This window comes from Salminus brasiliensis, chromosome 23 (genome assembly GCF_030463535.1).
Source record: "Salminus brasiliensis chromosome 23, fSalBra1.hap2, whole genome shotgun sequence".
Classification (NCBI taxonomy): Eukaryota; Metazoa; Chordata; class Actinopteri; order Characiformes; family Bryconidae; genus Salminus; species Salminus brasiliensis.
This window is the reverse complement of record NC_132900.1, coordinates 32,178,748-32,200,595: the sequence shown is the minus strand read 5'-3', so window position 1 is coordinate 32,200,595 and position 21,848 is coordinate 32,178,748. Positions and strand designations below refer to the sequence as shown.

At 42.0% G+C, this 21,848-nt stretch overlaps 1 protein-coding gene across 5 annotated transcripts; it reads left to right on the top strand.

Moving 5' to 3' along the window:
* Positions 1-218: 218 nt before the first annotated feature.
* On the top strand, positions 219-21,411 carry septin4b (septin 4b). 5 transcript variants are annotated; one of them, XM_072669486.1, is made up of 12 exons: positions 219-541; positions 6,062-6,184; positions 7,784-8,107; positions 9,472-9,568; positions 10,158-10,244; positions 10,333-10,456; positions 10,671-10,805; positions 12,248-12,365; positions 12,455-12,556; positions 13,256-13,352; positions 14,297-14,459; positions 15,222-15,447. In XM_072669486.1, exons 1-12 carry the CDS (start codon positions 506-508, stop codon positions 15,445-15,447), a joined length of 1,632 nt encoding a protein of 543 aa, XP_072525587.1. In that variant the 5' UTR covers positions 219-505. The 5 variants fall into 5 exon arrangements, with proteins under 5 accessions (XP_072525587.1, XP_072525582.1, XP_072525585.1 ...); XM_072669484.1 differs by lacking the exon at positions 7,784-8,107 and adding an exon at positions 17,691-21,411 and having other exon boundaries at positions 245-541; positions 15,222-15,321; XM_072669481.1 differs by lacking the exon at positions 6,062-6,184 and having other exon boundaries at positions 222-541.
* Positions 21,412-21,848: the final 437 nt, after the last annotated feature.

Genomic DNA, 21,848 nt, shown 5'->3' with positions numbered 1-21,848 from the left:
TCAAATGATTCAAACCCTCTCTCTCAGCAGTGAGAGCGTTTGTACTTGTTAAGGTTTGATTCAGGTTTGATTCAGTTTACAGTTTGCTCCAGTGAAACAGACAGAGCTGTAAATACCACACATAGACGAATACAAACTTGTGTGTGTGTGTGTATGGGTGTGTGTCCACGCCTGCGTGTGTGTTTACACCCTGGATCACAGATGTGGCTTTGCAGAATGGGGACATGGTGGCTTGTTAAAGTAAAGCTGGGCAGATGTTATGGAAAAGCCTCCAGCAGGGCAGAGAGAGAGAGAGAGAGAGAGACTGTAGAGCTACAGCTGTAGTGGTGACATGTGTTGGGGGTGTTTCTATGCAAATGAGGCAGCATGTAGGGAAGTGTGAGAGACTGAGAGCTGGATGGTGGTGCTGGACACTGGGTCATGTTGATCTGCCTCCTGCGTGGCCTTCCTCTCGCTGGTCTTGTAAATTTTCACTTGTTGGCGTAAAATAGCAGAAACTCTGCAAATGGCCGCGAACTCTGAAGTCCACAGCGACTGTGAGGTAGGTGTCCGCTTTACACCCTCCTCTAATCGAGCGCAGGTCGGCTGCAGTACCGGTCTGCGATTGATTTGTCATCCTGAAGATGATTGAGATGCTCTGTGTGCACCGACAGAGGATGTGTGGCTCAGTTCTGCTCTATTATTATTATTATTATTATTATTATTCATAAACTAAAGTAAATAACTTAAATTCCATATTATAAATCTTAATGATTTTTATACTAAACTATTGTTTTTTACAGTGTATTATTGTATATATCTCCACTCTCATTTATTAATTTACTTATTGATTATGTATTATCTACTTATTTGATCATTTTTGCTGTTTTATGACGTTTAAATCAGATTAGTGTTTTAGTGTTGTTTCATATCTTATTTTTATAATACTCTATGTACTCTGAGTTTAAATGAAGGCTGATTGATATGTTTATTATTACAGTAAGCTGCACAATCAGACAGTCTAGCAGTTGTTGAATGGAGATGTGAGATCAGACAGCGTAGCAGATTGCCGGTTGTAGCTGGTGCAGAAGTTTCATACTAGCCGTGTCCGATCAGGATTAGATCAGGAATTTTAAATCAGGTTGTTTTAGAAAGTTGCTTCATTAAAAGTCACTTGATTGTTTTTTGCCATGCAAATGATTACAAAGCATTAAAAAAGCTGTAAATGCCAAGGCCCTGGACGCCACCGCCGCCTTCATACAGTTCTATTCAGCAAATCTGCGACTCTGAACTTGGTCAGATTGTAATCAGCCTGGTCCAGCTGAGGATGATAGAACCGTTTTGTCTGCACCTGAGATTCTGTTTGAGAGACTCACTGTGTTCTTAACTCCAACACACACACACACACACCATTCCGCCCTTTATTGGTCTGGCTCACAAAGAGCCCTGCTGTGCCGATCTGAACAACCACACCATTCACAGCTCCAGCTAACCACTTTACAGCCAGAGACCACAGCGGCGCTGCTGAACCCGTTAGCATTGCGTCTCACATTTGCACTTGGAATACTGCTGATACTTGAGACCAGTCCAATTTCAAATATTAATAGTTGAAATGCATCACTTTTTATGCAAATTATTTATGCAAATAGTCTTCTCAAACATTGTGGATTTTCAATTGAAGAACTGAGATGCTTAAACTCTGCTCCACTAGAGGGCAGTGTAGAGTGCGGACTCATCGTATGTTTGGGTTAGGACAGTGGTGTTAGGCCCGGCGTCTGTTTAGTTCAGGGAAAGAAGCACAGCTAGACAATGGCTAATGGCTAAAGGCTGTCAGACACCTACCTACCTTCCTTAACAGGAACTGGATCTTTACTGGGCTAGGCTAAAATTAAGAGGCCAGGGTTAGGTTTTGGGTTGAGGTTAAGTTTGGGATTAGGACCAGGGTTAGGGTTAGGTTTTGGGTTAAGGTTGGGATTAGGACCGGGGTTAGGGTTAGATTTTGGGTTGAGGTTAAGGTTGGGATTAGGACCAGGGTTAGGGTTAGATTTTGGGTTGAGGTTAAGGTTGGGATTAGGACCAGGGTTAGGGTTAGATTTTGGGTTGAGGTTAAGGTTGGGATTAGGACCAGGGTTAGGGTTAGATTTTGGGTTGAGGTTAAGGTTGGGATTAGGACCAGGGTTAGGGTTAGATTTTGGGTTGAGGTTAAGGTTGGGATTAGGACCAGGGTTAGGGTTAGATTTTGGGTTGAGGTTAAGGTTGGGATTAGGACCAGGGTTAGGGTTAGATTTTGGGTTGAGGTTAAGGTTGGGATTAGGACCAGGGTTAGGGTTAGATTTTGGGTTGAGGTTAAGGTTGGGATTAGGACCAGGGTTAGGGTTAGGTTTTGCTGCAGTGACCAGTAGTCAAAGCAGTTCCCTGCTAGTTGTACCCTGTCTGACTACATATGTGACAAATAAACCTTCATTTTGATTGGATTGGATTGGATTAGCATCTCGGTCAGCTGTGCAGGTCTAATCGAGGGTTCGTTCTGTGTCGTCTGCCGGCAGAAAGAGGATGTTGAGACACCCTGCCTACAAAACAGCTTTGTAGCTCAGCGATGCTAACAGTTTGTAGTCCGCCGACACGTCTAGTATAGCACATTCAGATGCTCCTGGCTAGAATTTCATGCCAATAAATCACATCAAATAAAACTAAAGACTCACATGGCTTCTTATCTACACTAGTACCCAAAGTAGGAGTGCAGTAAAAACAAGAAGATTTATTGCCCTGAACAGCGTGGAAGTATGCTTTCATCACGTGCTGTCGCTCCGGTCTTCCAACTGGAGATGAATGATTCTTCCCACGGCAAACAGAAGTCACAAACATGACAAGACTCTCTTGGAGAAGTTAATTTGAAGGATCCGCATCCGTCATCGCTCCAGCCACCCCTGCTGTCCACACTCAGCTAAAACGAGGGCTATTGTTATCATAAGCTCTGCTGTATATTTCCAGTGCATGCTCTTGAGTTGTGTCTGTAAGTCTGTTGCGAGGGGAACCGCAAACCTCAGCCTGTCCAACATCCCACGCTGCTGCGTCCCGGCCTCTCTCGGTTCCCCCACGGTTTATTTCAACTGCACAATGGGGCCTTTGAGAGCGCCAAATCACCCAAACACAAAACCCTTGTGGGAGGAACTTGTTGTAATAAGCTTAAAACAGCGCTGTTCTGCGTTCATATGCTGATAGATTGTTTTAATGAAGCATGAAGGTGCATTCCAGAAATGTACACAGTGACCTGCTGTGACCTGTGCTCACCCGGGGTTGTTGTAAGTCATTTTTTGTTGTTGTTGTTTTAGCATACATTACATTAGTCAGCAGTGTTTTTTACACAGTAAAACAGTGTGTAACACTGCCTAATGCCAGGCGTGGGCTAGTAGAGGGGTATAAAGCCCCCCAGCATTGAGGAGCTGTGGAGCAGTGGAAGAACTGTGTTCTCTGGAATGATGGTGGAGGAGCTCCATCCAGTACTTTTATGGGGATGAGTTTGGGATTCAGGAATGAAGTAGGGTGGTGATCATCCATCCAACATCCTGACCTTGCTGTGAGGATTTGATTGCATTCAGTGACGAGCGTTAGTAAGGTCAGGACATTGGATGATCACCACCCCACCACATCAGCAACTCCTCAGAAGTACTGGATGGAGCACCACCATCATTTCAGAAACCGAGAGTGTGTATATACGAGATGCTTGTGCAAAGGTTCATATTGAGTGATGCTGTACTACAACACGTAAGTACTTATTAAGAGTGAGGTATTGAACTGTGAGGTCATGTTCAGGCTCTCGCATTTCATGGGTTTAAAAGTGACTGTAATCATATCCTTCATCTGCATCGTTTAAAGTGATGCCCACTCAGCTCGTAACCTTAGGGAGAGTTTCCACAACGTGGCAAGCAGCTGAGTTGTGCAGAAAGCTGGTTAAGGAATTAATTACAGTAAAGGCTCCTGCTGAGCAGAGGTTAGTAGCCGACAGGGCTGTCAGTCTCTCCAGCTTTCTGCTGTGATCCTGAACTCATTACACAGGCTTTCCAGAGCACGACCGACAGTCAGAATGAACAGCTCGAAAAATGCACACCAACAAAATATAAGAGAGAAGCTGGCAGGCCTGCAGTAATCAATGAGGGGAGCAGACCCAGTCGGCCTCCTACTGCATCATTACGTGAGCGTCCAGCCCACCATCATTGAAAGTTCCATGACATTGGGACTACCGAAAGAGTAATGGATTGGTTCCAGTGGGATTGCTCGTCTGTCGATATGTATGGTGTTGGGATCCGGCGTGGTACTTCCGGTTAAAGTGCAGAAACTTGCATTAGGGCTGGGCCCTGAACGTCTATGCCAGTGATGTCCTGTGTTGGTGCGGTAGCCAGGGAGCCTGATGCTGATTGGTGCCCTGAGGGCAGCGTGGCAGCTCAATGAGGCTGAAGGACACTGCGACCCAGTGCAGGTTGGTATAAAAAGCCAAAGCACTGGGTTTGGCATTTGGGTCCGAGCAAGGGAATGTGGAGCTGGGTCCGTGGAGGCAAGAAGGTTCATCCGTTTAATCTTACCAGAGGTTCCACAGGTGAGCTTCTTCAGGAGCGTTGGAGTGAGGTACCGAGGTCATTTCGTCAGGGGGAAGGTGTTTGTTGCTGTTCGTTTTTGCCATGTCTTATGCGCTCATTCTCTTTTTGACTGGATTCACCTTGGTTGTGTAAGACAGCCTCTAGTTTCTGAAAAGAGGACGGTCTTCTTGACCTACTCTCAGACTTTATCAAGGATTGAAATGAGCAGTTTCTATTTCCAGCTGGGTGAAAAGTAGGCTGAGCGAAATTCATACAAGCTACACTGCAGAGCAGGAGAGCCTTTAAAGCCTCACATTCTGATTGGAATCCCAAAGTAAGAATGAATGTCTACAGTTTTGAAGTTCTGCTCACTTTTTAAACGGAGAAGGCGCTGGTGGGACTATCGACCATTGTCCTGAAATGGGTCAGTGTAGCCTGTTGGGAGGTAGATTGAACATTGATCTTGCAGGGCTGGAAACGGGTCGCCAGCCTCTACAAGAGCTGCTAATTTCCTGCTTCCCTTCAGCTCCGGATGTCCACAAAATGAAAAATCTGCTGAGAGGAAAATAATTAGTCCAGATTCGAGTTTCTGTTTTTGTCTAGTTTAGAAAAGTGTTCCGTTTTTTTTGTCAATGGTCCAAAATCAAGAATATCCAAAGTTGTCCACAGTGAGCGACAGTTTTAATTTAGGAGGTTCTGCTTTTACACCTCCCTCTTATCCTTCCTCCCTCTATTGCAGATAGTTGGAGAGGTCCGGGTGGGTGAAAGTAAAACATACTCTATATGGTAGTATTGACTTTGTCTGACATTACATAACTCCGGTTGACTCTGTTAATTTCAGATTCCTGTGTCTGCGCCTGCAGTATATTTTAGGAACTTGGCGAGGGTTCTCCCGCCCTCTCAGCACTTTTGAAAAATAAATGTTGGGGGTAAGGATAACAAGCATGTAGAGGTGGGGTGTAGTGAGGAGTGGGTGGGGTAGAAAGGCACAGTTTAAGAGTTTTCTGCTTTGTACGCCATGGCATCGGAATTCAGAAGGTTGTCTTCAGCTGATAGGGTGGTAGTAACTTTAGGCTCCTGCAGATGGCGCTGCATGAGGATGACCGGGCTATAAATACCTGCGGGGTGTGAGTGACGGGATTCATAGATTGAGCAGAGGTGGTTCAGTGCAGTGGGGTCTCGTTGGATGTGTGGAAAATGGGTCTAGATCAAATAGGCAGCTTGAAGTGTTTTTTTTTTTTTTCTTCTGGCCTCCACCGATTTTAGTTTCCAATGGCTAGATCAAGATCTCATGCACTTCCTCCTCTGTGTTGAGCTGATTTAATCATTTCATATGTCTCTTTCTCTCCTCTTCCCTTGTCCATCCAATCTACCAAAAATTGACCATGACGTAATGGGCCCTTTGTCACTCTCTCTCCGTTGACTTGACTTCACCTTTGCCCTGTTCACTGGAACCTACCACCTTCCTCAATCCCCTACCCTAAACGTACACCCCTTCATGGTTGGAGATGGCAGATTGCACAGTAGCCCCTGTAGCAATGGAGGACAGTGACCATGAGGCAGACTCTCCATCCGATGACCAGGACTCTACTCCAGCATCCCCTGAACCCAGGGAGGTTGAGGCTGATCAGGTACTAGTGACTCTTCCTAGTCCCTGGTGTGGATCTCCTCAGTGCTGCTCCCTGTTCTTAACAGGACTGGTTAACATCCACGCATCTATGCTGCAGCTGCTGGCCAAGCTGATCTTCTGCCCAGTGGTTAAGAGCTTCTAAGAGCTTTTGAGAGCTTCTCTGATAGGCAGTAACCTGATGGTTAGCTGTCTGATAGAGTGTTTCTTTGGCTCTAGATAACGCCTTTAAAAGCAACTCACCGATTGCCTGTGTTAGACGATTTGAGAGGGTTTCCTGACCTGCCTCATTTTGCCTTGCTCACCAGGTGCCCTGCACCAATGCTCACTTGCAGACACTGCATTATTCATTAGCCACGCTTCAGCTGGACAGGGCTTGAGCTTGAGAAACCTGAGCTGGTTCAGCACTAAAAGCTTCAGCGAACAGGCCACTGCTTCTGCACCGTGTGGTTTTTGGCTCTGGGGACTGTGAAAAGGTTTCCAGGTGTATGTCCAGGTAATGCACATTGAAGCTGTGATTGTGTGCAAACATCAGGAATGTCTTGGCTCATTGTTTTCAGTTCTGAACTCTTTGCGCCACGTGTGAACTTTTGAGGCTACACCTGCTAATGTGTCTCATCCGTTGAAGCATCTGCAAATGCTGAAAATACTGTGGACAGATGTTTGTCTGGTCACACTTATATAGAGCAATACATCACTTGATCTTGCCAAGCAGTCCTCATGAGGTGTCTGGAGTAGGGTTGGATCCTTTTACCAACACTTGAAAAACCCAGTACCATTTTTACCCACTATTCAGTACATACATTACATGGACACCTAGGCATTCCACCAACAGGAGCTTTTATGATGTCCCATTCTAAACCCACAGGCATTAATCTGGAGCTGGTCCCCCTCTGCAGCTCTACCAGCAGCAGCAGGTCTGGAGCTCTGCTGCAGTTACTGAGTCAGTTGGAGGCTTTTCTGCACTCTGCTCTGAGCTCAGCACTCGGCCCTGACCCCGCTCTGTAACTTTACGTGGTCTGACAGACACTCGGTGGCTGAGCTGCTCTCTGTGAGCTGTTCCTCCTAAACTCTTCCACTGTTCAATAATAACACCACTCACAGCTGATGGAGGAAGATCTAGGAGGGAGGAAATTTCTCCAGCTGACTTGTTGTTGTTGGTGCAGCGGTGTCTCCTATTACATACAGAACCACGCTGGAGTTCAGTGAGCTCATTAGAACCTCCCGTTCTTTCACTGATGTGTGGAAGAAAGGCAGACTGCAGGACTAGGGGCTTGATATTATACACCTGTGGTCATGAGACTGAATCAAACACCTAAATTCAGATTAAGAGGAGTGTCTTAATGTCCTGGAATGTCTGATCCTGAACATCTGCTCTTTCTGGAGATTGTTAGACCCTTCTTTTAATTAACACACAATTGCTTCATGTCTAATCACTAAACAACCTCTTTTCTCTCCTTTTTTTCCTCAATCCTTATTTTCCGATTTCCACCATCGCCCCCTTATTTCCTGACCTACATACTTGACCCCTTCTCTTTTGTGTGCTTACCTTCTCCATGCCATCTACCCTTGCCTCATCCCACTTAAACCTAACCCACCTCAGAACTCCAGCCACTCCAAGGAAGACTCGGAGGACTCGGAGCTGGAGAATATCATGGGACATCATCCCCCAAGAGAGGGCCACCCGTTCCCTCACCATGGGCCACCCGGGGTGGACAGTGAGAGCGAGGGTCATGAAAGTCCCCGCACCCCGGGGACGCCCACCTTTCTGAGGCCTCCTCCTGGGCGCAGGGCCCCGAGGGAGTTAGAGCATGACCCTAGGCACGCCGTTCAGCGGAGCCTTGTGGACTATAGCCTACAGTCACCCATCAGCCCTTCCAGGCCCAAGAGCCCCTGGGGTCGCTTTGATCCCTACGACTCCTCTGAGGTAATGCCGGGGAACCAAGTGCTGGCCCTGACTCAGAGAGAAGCTAAAGGGGATCTCTCTCTCTCTCTTTCTCTCTCTCTCTCTCTCTCTCTCTCTCTCTCTCTCTCAGTTTGTAGCTTCCCAACTATTCTCCCAAAACTGTCGGTCAGGCAGGACTTACTGTGTGTTTGGAGTTCGGATCTTTAGTTTTACTCTGGCTATATAAGGCTAATGTCCCTCCTTACCCTCCCATCACTCAGTGTGATGTTCGCCAGTGTGGGCATCTGTTATCTGGTGTAGCAGAACTGGCAGCTGCTTTTATAATAAATGGGCTAAAAGGTCTTATTTATTTGTTATTAAATTTAAGACCGCGTCTGATGACCAGGTTGAAAAAAGTCATTGTGTACAGTAACTAATCTGTTTATGCCAAAACTTCCTATCCTATAAGTTTTCCAGACGTCCTGTAGTAAAATTACATTATAGCTGTTGTCACTGGCCCACAAAAACCAAGTATCTCCTTTTTTACTGTTTATCATTATGTGACTCTGACAGCTGTTCTGTACATTGTCAGAATATCATGGACCAATAGAAATGATTCAAAATGACTTGAAAGACATTAGAGGAGAAGGAAGTAGTTGGTGCGTCGTCTGTGTGACAGTGATGATATGCTGGCTGAATGTGGAGCAGAGGGAAGCGGACTTTAAAGGAACAGTTTGGCAGAAAATCATATTTACACACTGTAATAGGAGGAGGAGGCGGTGCTGTATAGGGTGTAATGTGTGCAGGTGCTTTGCCTTAGTTTCGAGGACTGTACTGTGTAGACTTCGGGAAATTGGCTTTGGCAGAAACTCCACCGCATGACAGACCCTTGTGTAGTGTGTGTATAGTGTGTGTAGTGTGTTTAATGTGTGCCTTCCTTCTGGGGACGCAGTAGTTTAGGTTTGGGTCTTTGATGGTCTGTCTGAACTGCTGTTGATGCCATATGTCTGAAATGCTGGTGGTCGACTCTGCACTGTAATTTGGTGTAATTAAAGGTGGCTGACGTTTTTGTGTTCAATGAATGTCTTTACATCAACCCAAGCCGGCCACCATTCCTGCCTGCAGAGCAGCCTGCAGAACGAGCGTCTGCTCCAGCATGGTGTTTCTGAAGCTCACTGGAGGGGCATTACAGGGTGGCTTTGGCTGTGCTTTGAGTTTTGAGTCTAAAATGACGGAAAGGAAAGTATTTCATGTGGAATCGTAGGAATTCTCTCTTCTGCTGGGAGTCTGGTCAGACTCGGTCAGTGTTTGACTTCCTGATGTTTAGATCAGCTAAAAGATCTATAAAACCATAAAGGTTTATGGTTCACTCATCGTCTCTCTCTCTCTCTCTGTGTTGTTTTTAGGACCAGGATAAAGAGTATGTGGGTTTCGCCACCTTGCCAAATCAGGTGCACCGCAAATCTGTGAAAAAGGGCTTTGACTTCACTCTCATGGTCGCAGGTCAGACAATCACTTTATTATTTATTTATTCAAACACCATCTTTTACTTACTACTTTTACGACTTTTTTTAGTTTCAGCTGCATGAACATTTTTATTTTCTTTCCCAGAACTGATTTTTCTATTGAGGTGTGCACAATTACATATACTTTATGTAAAAACCATCTTCATAATCATCCAACCGTCAAAAACCTTGTATCTCAGCTTTCCAGTGGCTCAGCGCTCTAATTCGCTGCCACCATGGCCTGGGGGGGTCACGGGTTTAAATTGCCTTCAGCCACCAGAGTCCGAGAGAGCACAACTGGCCGAGCGCTCTCCCCTCATCACTCTTAAATGATGTTGGCCGGTACAGGTGTCTAGAAGCTGGGCAGTACTGAACTGGTTAGGTGAATACAAACGAACTGATCTCCAAAAGACAGAAGATGCAAAAGTAAACTTGCTTAAAAATATATATATATAAATATATATATATATGAAATATTTGGAAATCAGGTCGTCTTTTACTTGCTTAGCTTTTCCAAACTTGTGTGTGTTTGTGTACAGATGAGTTTAGCTTTCTCTGTTTCTCACCTTTTCTATCAAATCGTTTAGGGGAGTCCGGTTTGGGAAAGTCCACTCTGGTTAACAGCCTCTTCCTCACAGACCTCTACAAAGACCGAAAATTGCTCAATGCTGAAGGTAAAATCAACTTGTATTGTAATTAAAAATGAAAGCGCATTGGTCACGGGAAGGTCAGCTGAGGTCTGGAACTGGCTTTTTCATGCAGAGAGAATCACCCAAACAGTGGAGATCACCAAGCACACAGTGGACATCGAGGAGAAGGGCGTCAAGCTAAAGCTCACCATAGTGGACACACCAGGTTTTGGGGATGCGGTCAACAACACTGAATGGTATGGGTTTAGCGCTGTGCTATAATATAATGTATAATTTCACAGTTATATATCAGTATAAATTTGTGTATATTAACACGTGTATTAAGTCCATTAAGACCGTTTTACAAGTGTGAGTATTCTTATGTCGGTGTGATGGGTTTTGATGATCCTCATCAACTTATAAAGTAAAAATAGTTTGATCATTAATGTAATCAGTTCTCATCTGTTTCAGCTGGAAGTCGGTGGCAGATTACATTGACCAGCAGTTTGAGCAGTACTTCAGAGACGAGAGTGGCCTGAACCGCAAAAACATTCAGGACAACCGTGTGCACTGCTGCCTGTACTTCATCTCCCCCTTCGGTCATGGGTATGACACACACACACACACACACACACACACATGCTCTCATACACTCAGATTACGTCAACATGAACAAAAGGAGCCTCTGAATTGTTCAGATAATTCGCAGCTGTGAGCTGTGCTGTTATCAGTTAGTATACAGGCTGAATGGAAGAACCTCATTGGTAGTGTAAGGTCGCCCTCTACTGGAAATATTGTGACATTAGTCTGAAAGGTCACCTTCCTCTGAAGCTCTCCCCTACGAATGACTCAGCAATCAATCCGTTTCAGTCGACCCACGATGCACCTAGCTTTCTTAGAAACCTGTACTTTGTGCTTCCACTCACTGGCCACTTTATCAGAAACACCTGCAGTTTCTAAGGTTCATCTTATTAGTGTTTAATTACAGGACGGAGCTCATCTGTTGCTGTAAGCTTTATCAGACCCCTCCCATATAGACACATCCATCAGTCAGTATCCATGGTCAGTATTTACCACAGGGCCGTTATTATCATTGGTCAGTATTTATTATTATCACTGGATTACGTGGCTTTTGTTTCCTTAATGGGTTTTATGGTGTCCCAGACAGATGTCTGATTAGAGGAATTACATCAGATTTAATCAAATCTAATTATACAAATTTATTCACAAAGCAGCTTTTACAGAAATCTAGAAATAAGACAAAAGAACAGCAAAACATAAAACCCCAGGTGAGCAAGACAAAGACCACGGTGCTGGACAACCCATCCTCCTCTGGTCTAAAAGAAGTCACTGGTGTTAAACTCACCATTTATTAGTTATTATATTAGTCCATTATTATGCTCGGGTGTACTGACATAATCACTGATATGCTCAGCAGTAGTAATAGTAATAATAATAAACATAATGATGGTGGTTAATAGTAGTAATAATAAAAAAATATATTATAAAGAAATAATACTAGTAATAGCAGCAGCAATTAGAAGGTTAATATGCAGTCGGTAATGCAGGCTGGTCAGCTGGTGCGAGGCAGGTAGGGGTAGCTGGAGGGTTCATTAATATTAATAGCATTAACTGACCAACCTGGCGCATACTTTAATTTTTCACATCAAAAGTAGTACAGGCTTTATGTGTACATGCTCTAGGTCATGGACGGAGATCAAACCTCCTGATATGCCCAGCACTTTGACAGTTGTGCCACCTGGAAGCCATAATGTTTTTGGAGCAAAACAAAATTTAATCAACTAATTAACTGAGACAACTGACCAACAGAGGAGCTACAGTCTCTAACTGTACACTAATCATCACTCCTAAAATAAAGGTGCTTCAGTGGGTTGTTTGAGTGATTCCACAGAGCCACTGCTTTTAGTTCCATAAAGAACCGAGAGATATAACCTAAACAACCTACTGTTTAAACCATGTGACCGCCCCTGCTCTCCGTATCCCTGTGTTGTTTTTGTTGGTTTAATTATCTGGATCTTTTTGTCCAGCCTCAGACCTTTAGACGTTGAGTTCATGAAAGCCCTACATGAGAAGGTCAACATCGTGCCGGTTCTGGCCAAAGCAGACACGCTCACTCCCAGCGAGGTCAAGAAAAAGAAAATCAAGGCAAGTGGTCAGCACTGACACAACCAGAAACTCCTTCATCCTCTCTGTCCCGCTGATCCGCGCCTTAACCTCTGGCTTGTGTGGTGCAGATTCGAGAGGAGATCGAGCAGTACGGGATTAAAATCTACCAGTTTCCCGACTGCGATTCAGACGAGGACGAGGATTTCAAACAGCAAGACCAGGAATTAAAGGTGCAGTCTGAGATTCTGCTGTGTGCATAAAGAAATACACAACACCACCTTTACAACTAGGACTGTAGATTCAGTACAGAACTCTGTGTATGATAAAAATCTGAGATTATTATTATTGAGATTATCTGAGATATTTACTGATCAGAATAATTAGGTAAAAACCACTGAATACACAAACTTTATATAATACTGGAATACAGATAATAAAACAGTACAGCGAATGTTTATGTTGAAAATAGCCGATTCATTTTACCCTGGCAAAAGTATTTTAAAATCTAATTATCTATTATTATTGTAATGATTTAGAGTGCTGCATTATTCATTTTTACACCCCTATAAACAACTGATAAATCCAGATTAGTTGTGGTATTAAATGTGTGTCTGTAAGCAGTGAATCTATATTGCAGATAAGTCATAAAAATATGTAATAATATAAATTATTTATAGTTCTATATGTATAGTAGATTTGTGTGCATATACAAATATAGGTACTATATCCATGGATAGGGTTAATAGGGTCTTATTATTATTATATGTGTACTTACATATTCATGTATATGTAATAGTGAGTGTGTGTGTGTGTGTGTGTGTGTGTGTGCTATAGGTATAGGAGAGAGAGAGAGTAGCTGCAGTGCAGCAGCTTTACTGCATTGCCTCTTTTCCTTTTCTGATTACACCCCTCCCTCTCTCCAACTGCAGGATAGCATCCCGTTTGCAGTGATCGGCAGCAACACAGTCGTGGAAGCAAAGGGCAAGAGGGTCCGTGGCCGCCTTTATCCATGGGGCATCGTAGAGGGTATTGTATTGCTTTATTAACCCTTTATTAGACATTCAGGGTTATTATTATCATAATTTGGTCGTTTATTCAGTTTATATACGGTCACTCACAAATGTATATACACCCATGGCCGAATAGGTACACGTTCTCTACAGTGAACTTTCCCTCAATCTGATAAATTTAGCAAATAACCAGAGTGTGCTCCTAAAATGGGTTTCTGTGCTGTAGAGGATTTAGCTTAAATAACTGTCCAAACAAAACATTCATTCATTAATAATGAATATCTCTGAATGTCTAATCTTGGTTTGACCCCCGGGTTTCGCTCTGAAGATTGCATTTGTTTAAAAACAAAAATGAATGGAATAAAATCAAGTAATTTTGCTGACTTAGACAATATTAAATTCCATTAGAATTTACAAACAAATACAGGAATGAGCCACAACAACAGAGGTTTATGTTGGAAAGGCCAATGTGCAGAGGAAAGGCAATCTACTCATGCTCCAAAACACAAGCTGACCTGTCAAACATGATGGAGGTAGTATCACATCTTGGGCTTGCTTGGCTGTTTCTGTACCCGAGAGCCCCCTAAACAAATAAACCACTGTAAAAATGCTGCAGTAAAAGTCTGGAGAAGCGTCACAAATAAAGAATGCAAAGATTGGCTGATGTCAGGGGGGCTAGATGTCAGTATTATTGGTAAGGGATCCACCCAAATATTAAATGTTATTAACTTTAATTTAGTTTAGACTATCTGTTCTAGTACTTTTGCTCTTGTAAAGATTGGGTAGCCTGCCACCAAAGCAGCCATGTTCTACACTCTTTAAAACATCTGGATCCGAAACTAAATCAAATGAAATTATGAATTAATTACATTCAATTTGATAGAAATACTTTTATTTTAGCACTGTAGCTACGAGGCTTACTTTTATTATTGATCTTTAACTCATTCATGTGTTTTGCAGTGGAGAACTCCGCACACTGTGACTTTGTGAAGCTGAGAAACATGCTGGTACGCACACACATGCAGGACCTGAAGGACGTAACGAGGGAAACTCACTATGAGAACTATAGAGCTCACTGCATCCAAAGCATGACCCGGATGGTGGTTAAAGAGCGAAACCGCAAGTATGTAACGCACAAGACTTATTTTTTATTTTTTTATTTGGGTTCACGATTTAAGCTTTAAACACTGCATTTATTTTCACATGCAGTTAATATGTTCTATCAAATTGTCACTGAATCCAGCGATTCAGGCAGAGTGAGGAGAATAGTGGGACATGCTTTTACTATGGCCAATCTGGACATGCACAGAGCCCAATAACTCTGTGGACTTGGAGTTAAAGGGAACAGGCACAGAGTTATAGTTTCTAGTTCTTCATCAGTGCAGAACTTGCTTTGACTTGTTAAAAACAAACAAAAAAACAAAGATTTGGAGACCCCTAGTGGGTAGTAGAGTACATAACATCAGTGTGTTTATATGGGTTTTTGTAATAGTCAGGAACTACTTATAGTAACTACTTATATTTGGTTTCCTACTTTTTTATTCTGTTGCCAATACTTTTGTATGGATATTATACAAGCTTTGAGTGAGTTTGAACACCTGAGTCTAAAATAAAGAAGTTCACTTCCCCGCACACAGTCAAGTTGGGGAGAGAGAGTATGTACGGATTGGGTAATTGGCAGTCCAAATTGGGGAGAAAATGGGGAAAATGTCTATACTTACTGTGTATACACACTTGATATTAGATGAGATTTTGGTTTTGCAGGTGTCCACAAACATTTGGACATATAATGTATGTTGTTATGAGTCTGGAACTGAGGTCTGGACCCCTCATAGAGGTGTTTGTAGATTAAGGGGTTAAGTGTGTCTGTGTGCTTCTATTCCAGCAAACTAACCAGGGAAAGTGGCACAGACTTCCCCATCCCCATGGTGCCGGGAGTAACGGACACAGAGACGGAAAAACTCATCCGTGAGAAAGACGAAGAGGTACAGCACCTGCCTTGCCCGGCCAATCATGAGCAGCCTCACCATCCGGAAACACAGCCACATCCAGAAGCCCACACAGAGCCAGAGCCAGACACTCCCCCTGATACACACCCAGACGGGTCCTGACCATCTGGTTTTAGCAGCAAAAGATAAACGGGTCAAATGAGCAACCAACAGGGTCCTTAGAGGGGTCTCTAGACACTGCGGTATTAGCGTGGACTACACTGCACAGTAATAGCGCCCCCTGTTTGTCAGAGCATAGCTTTGTTTTAGTTTCTCTAGTTATCGGTCTGCTGTATCTGCAGTGTATGGCAGCTACCACAGACAGTCATTTTTCATAATTTTCTATGAAGCTCACTTACAGTAGAAGCAGATGGGCTGTTTATTTTTTTATTGTGTTATTTGATTTAATTCATGCTTTTTCTTTTGTAAATGATTGTCTGTGGTAAAAGAATGTACGCTACAGATGCAGAGGATTAAGATAATGTTGAAAAACACAAAATTCCTTTAGCTAGAACACCTATGAGAGTCCTATAATGGGAGGATAGTCCTAAATATAGAGCCAGACCAGTCAGTTTCAGCTTAAAGGATGAAACAATGAAAGAGAAAATTAATCTTACATGCTGTCATATTTACTATGTATGTATTTTTGCTGTTTATTCCATCTCCACTGTTTATAATAGTTCTGGAACCCTGCACACTTCTGCAGCGATGCACTTTAGTCACCGTGTTTCAACACTCTTCTAAATTGTGCTAAAAAGGAGTTCAAAATCAGGGCTTCACCACAGATGCTTGAAGTATACAGTAATAGTAGTTCTAATGTATTTATTAATTTATTTATTTATTTATCGATTTATCTATCTAATGTCTTTATTCTGTTTCCCTTTATTTACTTTAGTCTCACTCCCTTTGTGGTCTGAAACACAAATTTGCTGGGTATTACAAATGAATCAAACTAATAGACTGAGCAGAGGAGAGAAGGGAGAAGGGTCTAGCTCCTCTCAGAAACCTAGATATATAAATAAATAAATATTTGAACAGCTCAGCAGTCTGGTAATTGTGGAAGAACAGCAGAATCGTGGTATATGGATTTTAATTACATTTACATTAGACAGTAAAATTCATATACCATGAATGGTATGACCTCTGACAATTTGTTTTTTATGAATAAATGGTTAAGATGTAAACCCAACAAGTCACTGGTGGTTAGATGTGATAAGAACCAGAGGTCCAAACTGTCCTCCAAACTGTCCACAGAAACTGACTACATGAACTGGTCACTAATATGTGATGAGTGATACCAGAGGCATTGTTGGGATGCTGGGTGGAGAGATGTGTGTAGGGAATAAGGGAAATTACTACCTAAAATCACCACTTTTGTGTTTTTTTCCTAAACCATGATCAACTATATAAATGGATAGTGAATAAAATGGCTATATCTGTGTTGTAGAATTTTTAATCTTTGTTTCATCACCACAGTAAAGAAATCAGTGAATTTCCCTACACTGAACCACAGTTTCACACCAAGCGTCTCTAAATATCTGTGTTTACGCCTCACTGATTAAATCATAGAGCTTTTAAAACCCAGTGCAATTCCTCTTTAACTGTACGGGCTCAGAGAGAGAGAGAAAAAGAGAACTGCTGTTAGAGGATCTCCCTCGTCCTGACGAAACGAACCGCAGTTTTCAGTGATTCTGTTCCAGATCAGTTCACCTCATTCTACACTGAGCAGATTAACCACCGAGATTGATGGTTTATAGCAGTTCTGTTTCTGACTGAGGTAGAACCTGTCATTAAAACCTCTAAACGTTTCATACCTAAAACCAGTGTTCACAAGCATGGCCCCTCTCACCTTTCTCACGTTTAACAGCTATATTTAGATTTACTCTTTTTAGGCCTGTTTTTTTTTTTCATTAAAAAAAATGATCAAGCTTTAAAATCCACTATTACTTTGATTTATATTATGATATATGATAAGTAATAAAACAGCGCCTCCATTAAAATATTAATCCACTGTGTCTCTAATCCAGATTAGATAACATTTGAACCTGGAGCTCTAACTCCATTCTTACCATGGTTCACAGTAGTGAGGTTAAAACATAAAGGGCCAGAGACTCTGGTGTCAGTAAGCGAGTAATATCGATTACTAGCCGCCAGTGTCCTGATGCAGCACACTCGGGGTTAAGCAGTCCACTAAAGCGCTCATGCAGAAGTAAAAAGTTAATCAATTGGCCAGTGGACTATGCTCAAAGTTTGCTCGTAATCACGTGACCACTTTGAGCTTGTTGCGCAGGCCTTATTTCGATCCTCCATCGATGGTTCAGTTCACTAACGTCATCTCTGCTCTGTTTGTTCTTTTGTTTTTCCAGTTGCGACGGATGCAGGAGATGCTGCAGAAGATCCAGGAGCAGATGCACACTCAGAAAGAAGCCTATTAACCACACCCCCCTCCTACATGCCTGAGACATTGCCCTCCCGCCTACTCGGCATCTCTTCCAGTCTTGCTCCCTTTTGCTATAACCACAGCTGCACACGATGTTCTTCCAAGTCCACGTCTGAAGTCCACGTTGTCTAGTGGGGCTGGAGGTCCCGCTAGGTGTCATTAGGTGCCATCACTCCAGATGTGTGCAACCCGGTCTCATTTGCTGTTACAGACACAGCAGGTAACACACAGGTCATATAGTTTGTAAAGCATTTTGATGTACTTTTTAAGGAACACTCCAGCGTCTCTCAACCTAATCTCTGTCTGCTAGCGTAGGTTCAGCTACCACAGCCATTCTGACCTCCTTTAGCGGGGGGCGGGGCCACATCGAACAAATTACAGCCTTAGATTAGTTATATCTTATTACTAATCAACCAATAAAAGCGTAAACCTTGTTTCCAGCACCTTCTAATTAACTGCAACAGATAGAGGGGACGGTAGGAACAGTCAACCTGGCAAGAATAAAAACTAATACACTATAATATGTCCAAATGTTTGAGGACACCCTACTACCTTAGTTGCACCTATTGCTGACACATAGGACTTTCCAGAGCAAATAAACATAAAGAACCTATTGGCTCCATGCTGCCTAATGCCAGACGTGGGCTAGAGGGGTATAAAGCCCCCCAGCAATGAGCTGAGAAGAATCAACAAATGAACAGGTGTCCCAATACTTTTGTCCTGTGCATGCTACACTTGTCTGCTATAAATAAAAAGGTAAACCTTGTTTCCAGCACCTTCTGCCAATGAAGAATTCCCCTGAAAGTGGCGTTAATGCAAGCGTTACAACTCACCCCATCAGTGTGGTTAACTGCTCGGGGCTGCCTCCCACTGTAAGTTAGTTGTAGGCTTTGACAGTTAAAACAAGTATAATTGTTAATGTACATTAAAAAAAATAAATAACAAATAAGCAGGTGAATATTAACAATGTCTGCCCACTTCTGCGAAAACTCTGATGATGTTGCTATGAGAACATGAGAACATGGCCAAAAGCACTTTACCCCACATTCATCTTTCCTAACGGTAAAAGAAGTGAAAATACACAGACATAGAATATATTAGAAAAGAACAGGACTATGCTTCAGCTTCTGCACTTCTCCATTAGTCTCTAATATACAGTGATACAGTAAGTGTATTCGGAGTCCAGGTCATAACCTACACCTGCTACACAGATTACTATAGCCGTTACTTTATAAATGATGATTATTATTATTATAAGGCTGAGAAATACTGGAGTATTCCTTTAGAGTTCCAACAGAGCTGTGTTTTTTGGGTCCAGCGGAGTCCGACATCTGTGGAGGTCAGAAATAATTGCCATGTGACTCCAGTGCTTGGCACCAATGCATTTTTATGAAGGACTGTATTTGTGAGAACAAAAAACGTAAAGGCATCATCCTTTAAATTCCTATGCTTGTACTTGTCTGCACAGTGATAATTATTCCCTCTGGAGTATTTTATAATCGCCCAGGATTAAATAGATAAATACAATTTAATTATTTAATTTTTTTTCTACAATGTGCTATTTTTATTTGTACAATTTTGTTAAATGAATGCGTTTGTTGTACTGCATGTACATGCTTTTGTTTGTATTGCTATGAAAAGAAAAGATTGAAAAAAGAAATAGCTTCTTTACATGAGTCTAAAAATGCTATTTTATTTTCTTATGAGTGAAATAATAACTGAAGTACTGTAGAGCAATATTTTTGTTAACAAGGCTGACAAATGTTTTGAGTTCTTCTGTGGAAAAGACGATACAGGCATTCCTTCCAAAAGAGCATGACACTGTTAACTAACAGAGAAGACGACGACTTCTGGAGATCCATGTACAGTAGTAACACTCTCGATGTGTGAACTAGAAATTAGCATGTGACTTGGCTTTTGACCTTAGGAACGCAGTAGTGATGATGCAGTGTTGGAGATAAAGGAGTACGGCAGTTTTCTGTTCTGCGAAAAATCCATGTTACACAATTTGCCCACATGCAGTCAATCGACAGTAGAACAGCAGAAGTAATCAGTGACCCAAAATCTTTTCTTTGGGGGGGCTAGATGATATGGCTTAGGACACAGTGGTCCAGAGTGATCTAAAAAAAAAAATGTATATATATATATATATACACACATACACACACATATACACACACACACACACATATACACATATACACACACACACACACACACATATACACACACACACACACACACACACACACATATACACACATATATACACACACAGTGCTCATATTACAAAGTAGACAAGTTGTTGTTTTCCATCACTGTGTTCATTATTAGAACATCTCCAAAGCTCTCCTCATGGAGTCTAGTGTTATTTAGAGTTCTCATTCAGTGGGAAAAGTTTATTTATGTGTATTTATGGAAAAGCTATGGGTTACTATTGACTTCTAGCATTTGTTAGCTACATTAGCCCCAAAGCTCCAGTGTTACATTAAGGATGCAAAAGCTGGACACCATACATGCCATGGCTAATCGACTACATGTTGGATCACTGGAAACAATTCCTCTTAAATGCTCCACTGATTACTATAGACAGTTATTTTGGTGAGTTTATCAAAAGTAAAAAAGGGTTGTATTTATTGTATTTCTGTCCCGCATTGAGACGGTGGTCTGTTGAGCTAAGCTGTATACTACAGATCAGGTTAAGAAACACTGCATATTCCTTTAATGAGCTGGAAAACTTATTTTCCTTCACAAAGCATTCAAGTTAACGAGAAATTGTGGTTATTTGAGAGGGAAAACACAATTGGCACATTTACAAGATGTTTATGTTGTGTGTGTGTGTGTGTGTGTGTGTGTAAATATCTGTTAACACATTTATTACAAAAATAAGCTAAACTGCAGCCTGAGCTGACCGCTCCCTCCTTACCCGTATCAGTCAAATGAGCTCAATGTGACCTGATTGGATCTAAAAACTGAAACTTATCTACAAATGTAGAAATTTTAATATAAAAATGATAAAACATATCTGCTAGTGCTACTGCCACAATTTTTCCGTCAATGCACTGTGAGAAACATGTCTGTGGAACTTGAATGGCCTCCTTCTGCTACCCTGGCTGTACCTTGTGAACCCACACATTTGGATTTTTCAAAATTACATTTTGTTTGTTTGTTTTTTAATGGGGTCTTTAAAACAGATCATAATTCGGCCTTTAATTTAACTTCAGGACATTTAATAAGGATGGTATTTACCTTCTTTCTAAGACAAGGCCATGGTTTCTTGATAAAAGTAATATATTTTCTGACCAATTTTGCATTGGAAATGGATGGGGACAGAAGGTCCTGTTATTCAGGCAGCATTCTTTTGATTACTGTTTTCATTATTTTGATTTTGACCCCATTATGTTTTATTTTGTATCAAATGTAATATCACAATGTTGTCCTGTCTTCTCTTCGCACAACTGCTCTGATGTTCCTTTATGTTATTTTGTTCTAAAGGGAACCAAGTCTGTGGTTTTGGATATATATATATAGATATGGCTTTATTTGGTTTTCATAAATGCATTAAATATATTGTATAATTGATGGTTGATTGTGAGGATGCAAATGACTAGAGCATATTCTTTAAAATAAAATAAAAATAAAAAACTTTTCTTCTGGTGGAAAAAGGTTTATTATAAAGCAGTGGGGCCATTAGATTAGTAACTATTATATAAATGAAAAAAAACTTATTTTCCTTTCAATAGAGCATTTCCATTCAGAATGCTGTTTAGTTATGCTGTGTCCACGATGAGGCTTATTCATTGTCTGGGGAAACTAAATGACCCTAAATGATGATATCCACTTGACTGCTGCGTAGAAACATATTTAACAATTCACTGCCACTGCGAAAGAATGGGGTTTAACCTGAGATTGGTTTTTCTCCCCCTCCGTCCCCAAAGGGCTCCTCTGTTCAGGTCTGTGTTTGTTCATTTCTTATCAGCTGCTCTTTCTGCCAAGAACTAGCCTTGACTGTGTTTTCCATTAGGAAGCAGCAAAATGCAGACCTAACGCTCAGCTGCACTTTCTGCAACTTTCACTCAAACCA

Bases quoted from the DNA above. Each gene is read 5' to 3' on its own strand.
- septin4b (XM_072669486.1), top strand. From the start codon at position 506: ATGGCCGCGAACTCTGAAGTCCACAGCGACTGTGAG. The intron at 10,245-10,332 runs GTAAAATCAACT...TTTTTCATGCAG, and splicing joins AAAATTGCTCAATGCTGAAG to AGAGAATCACCCAAACAGTG. The intron at 12,366-12,454 runs GCAAGTGGTCAG...TGTGTGGTGCAG, and splicing joins TCAAGAAAAAGAAAATCAAG to ATTCGAGAGGAGATCGAGCA.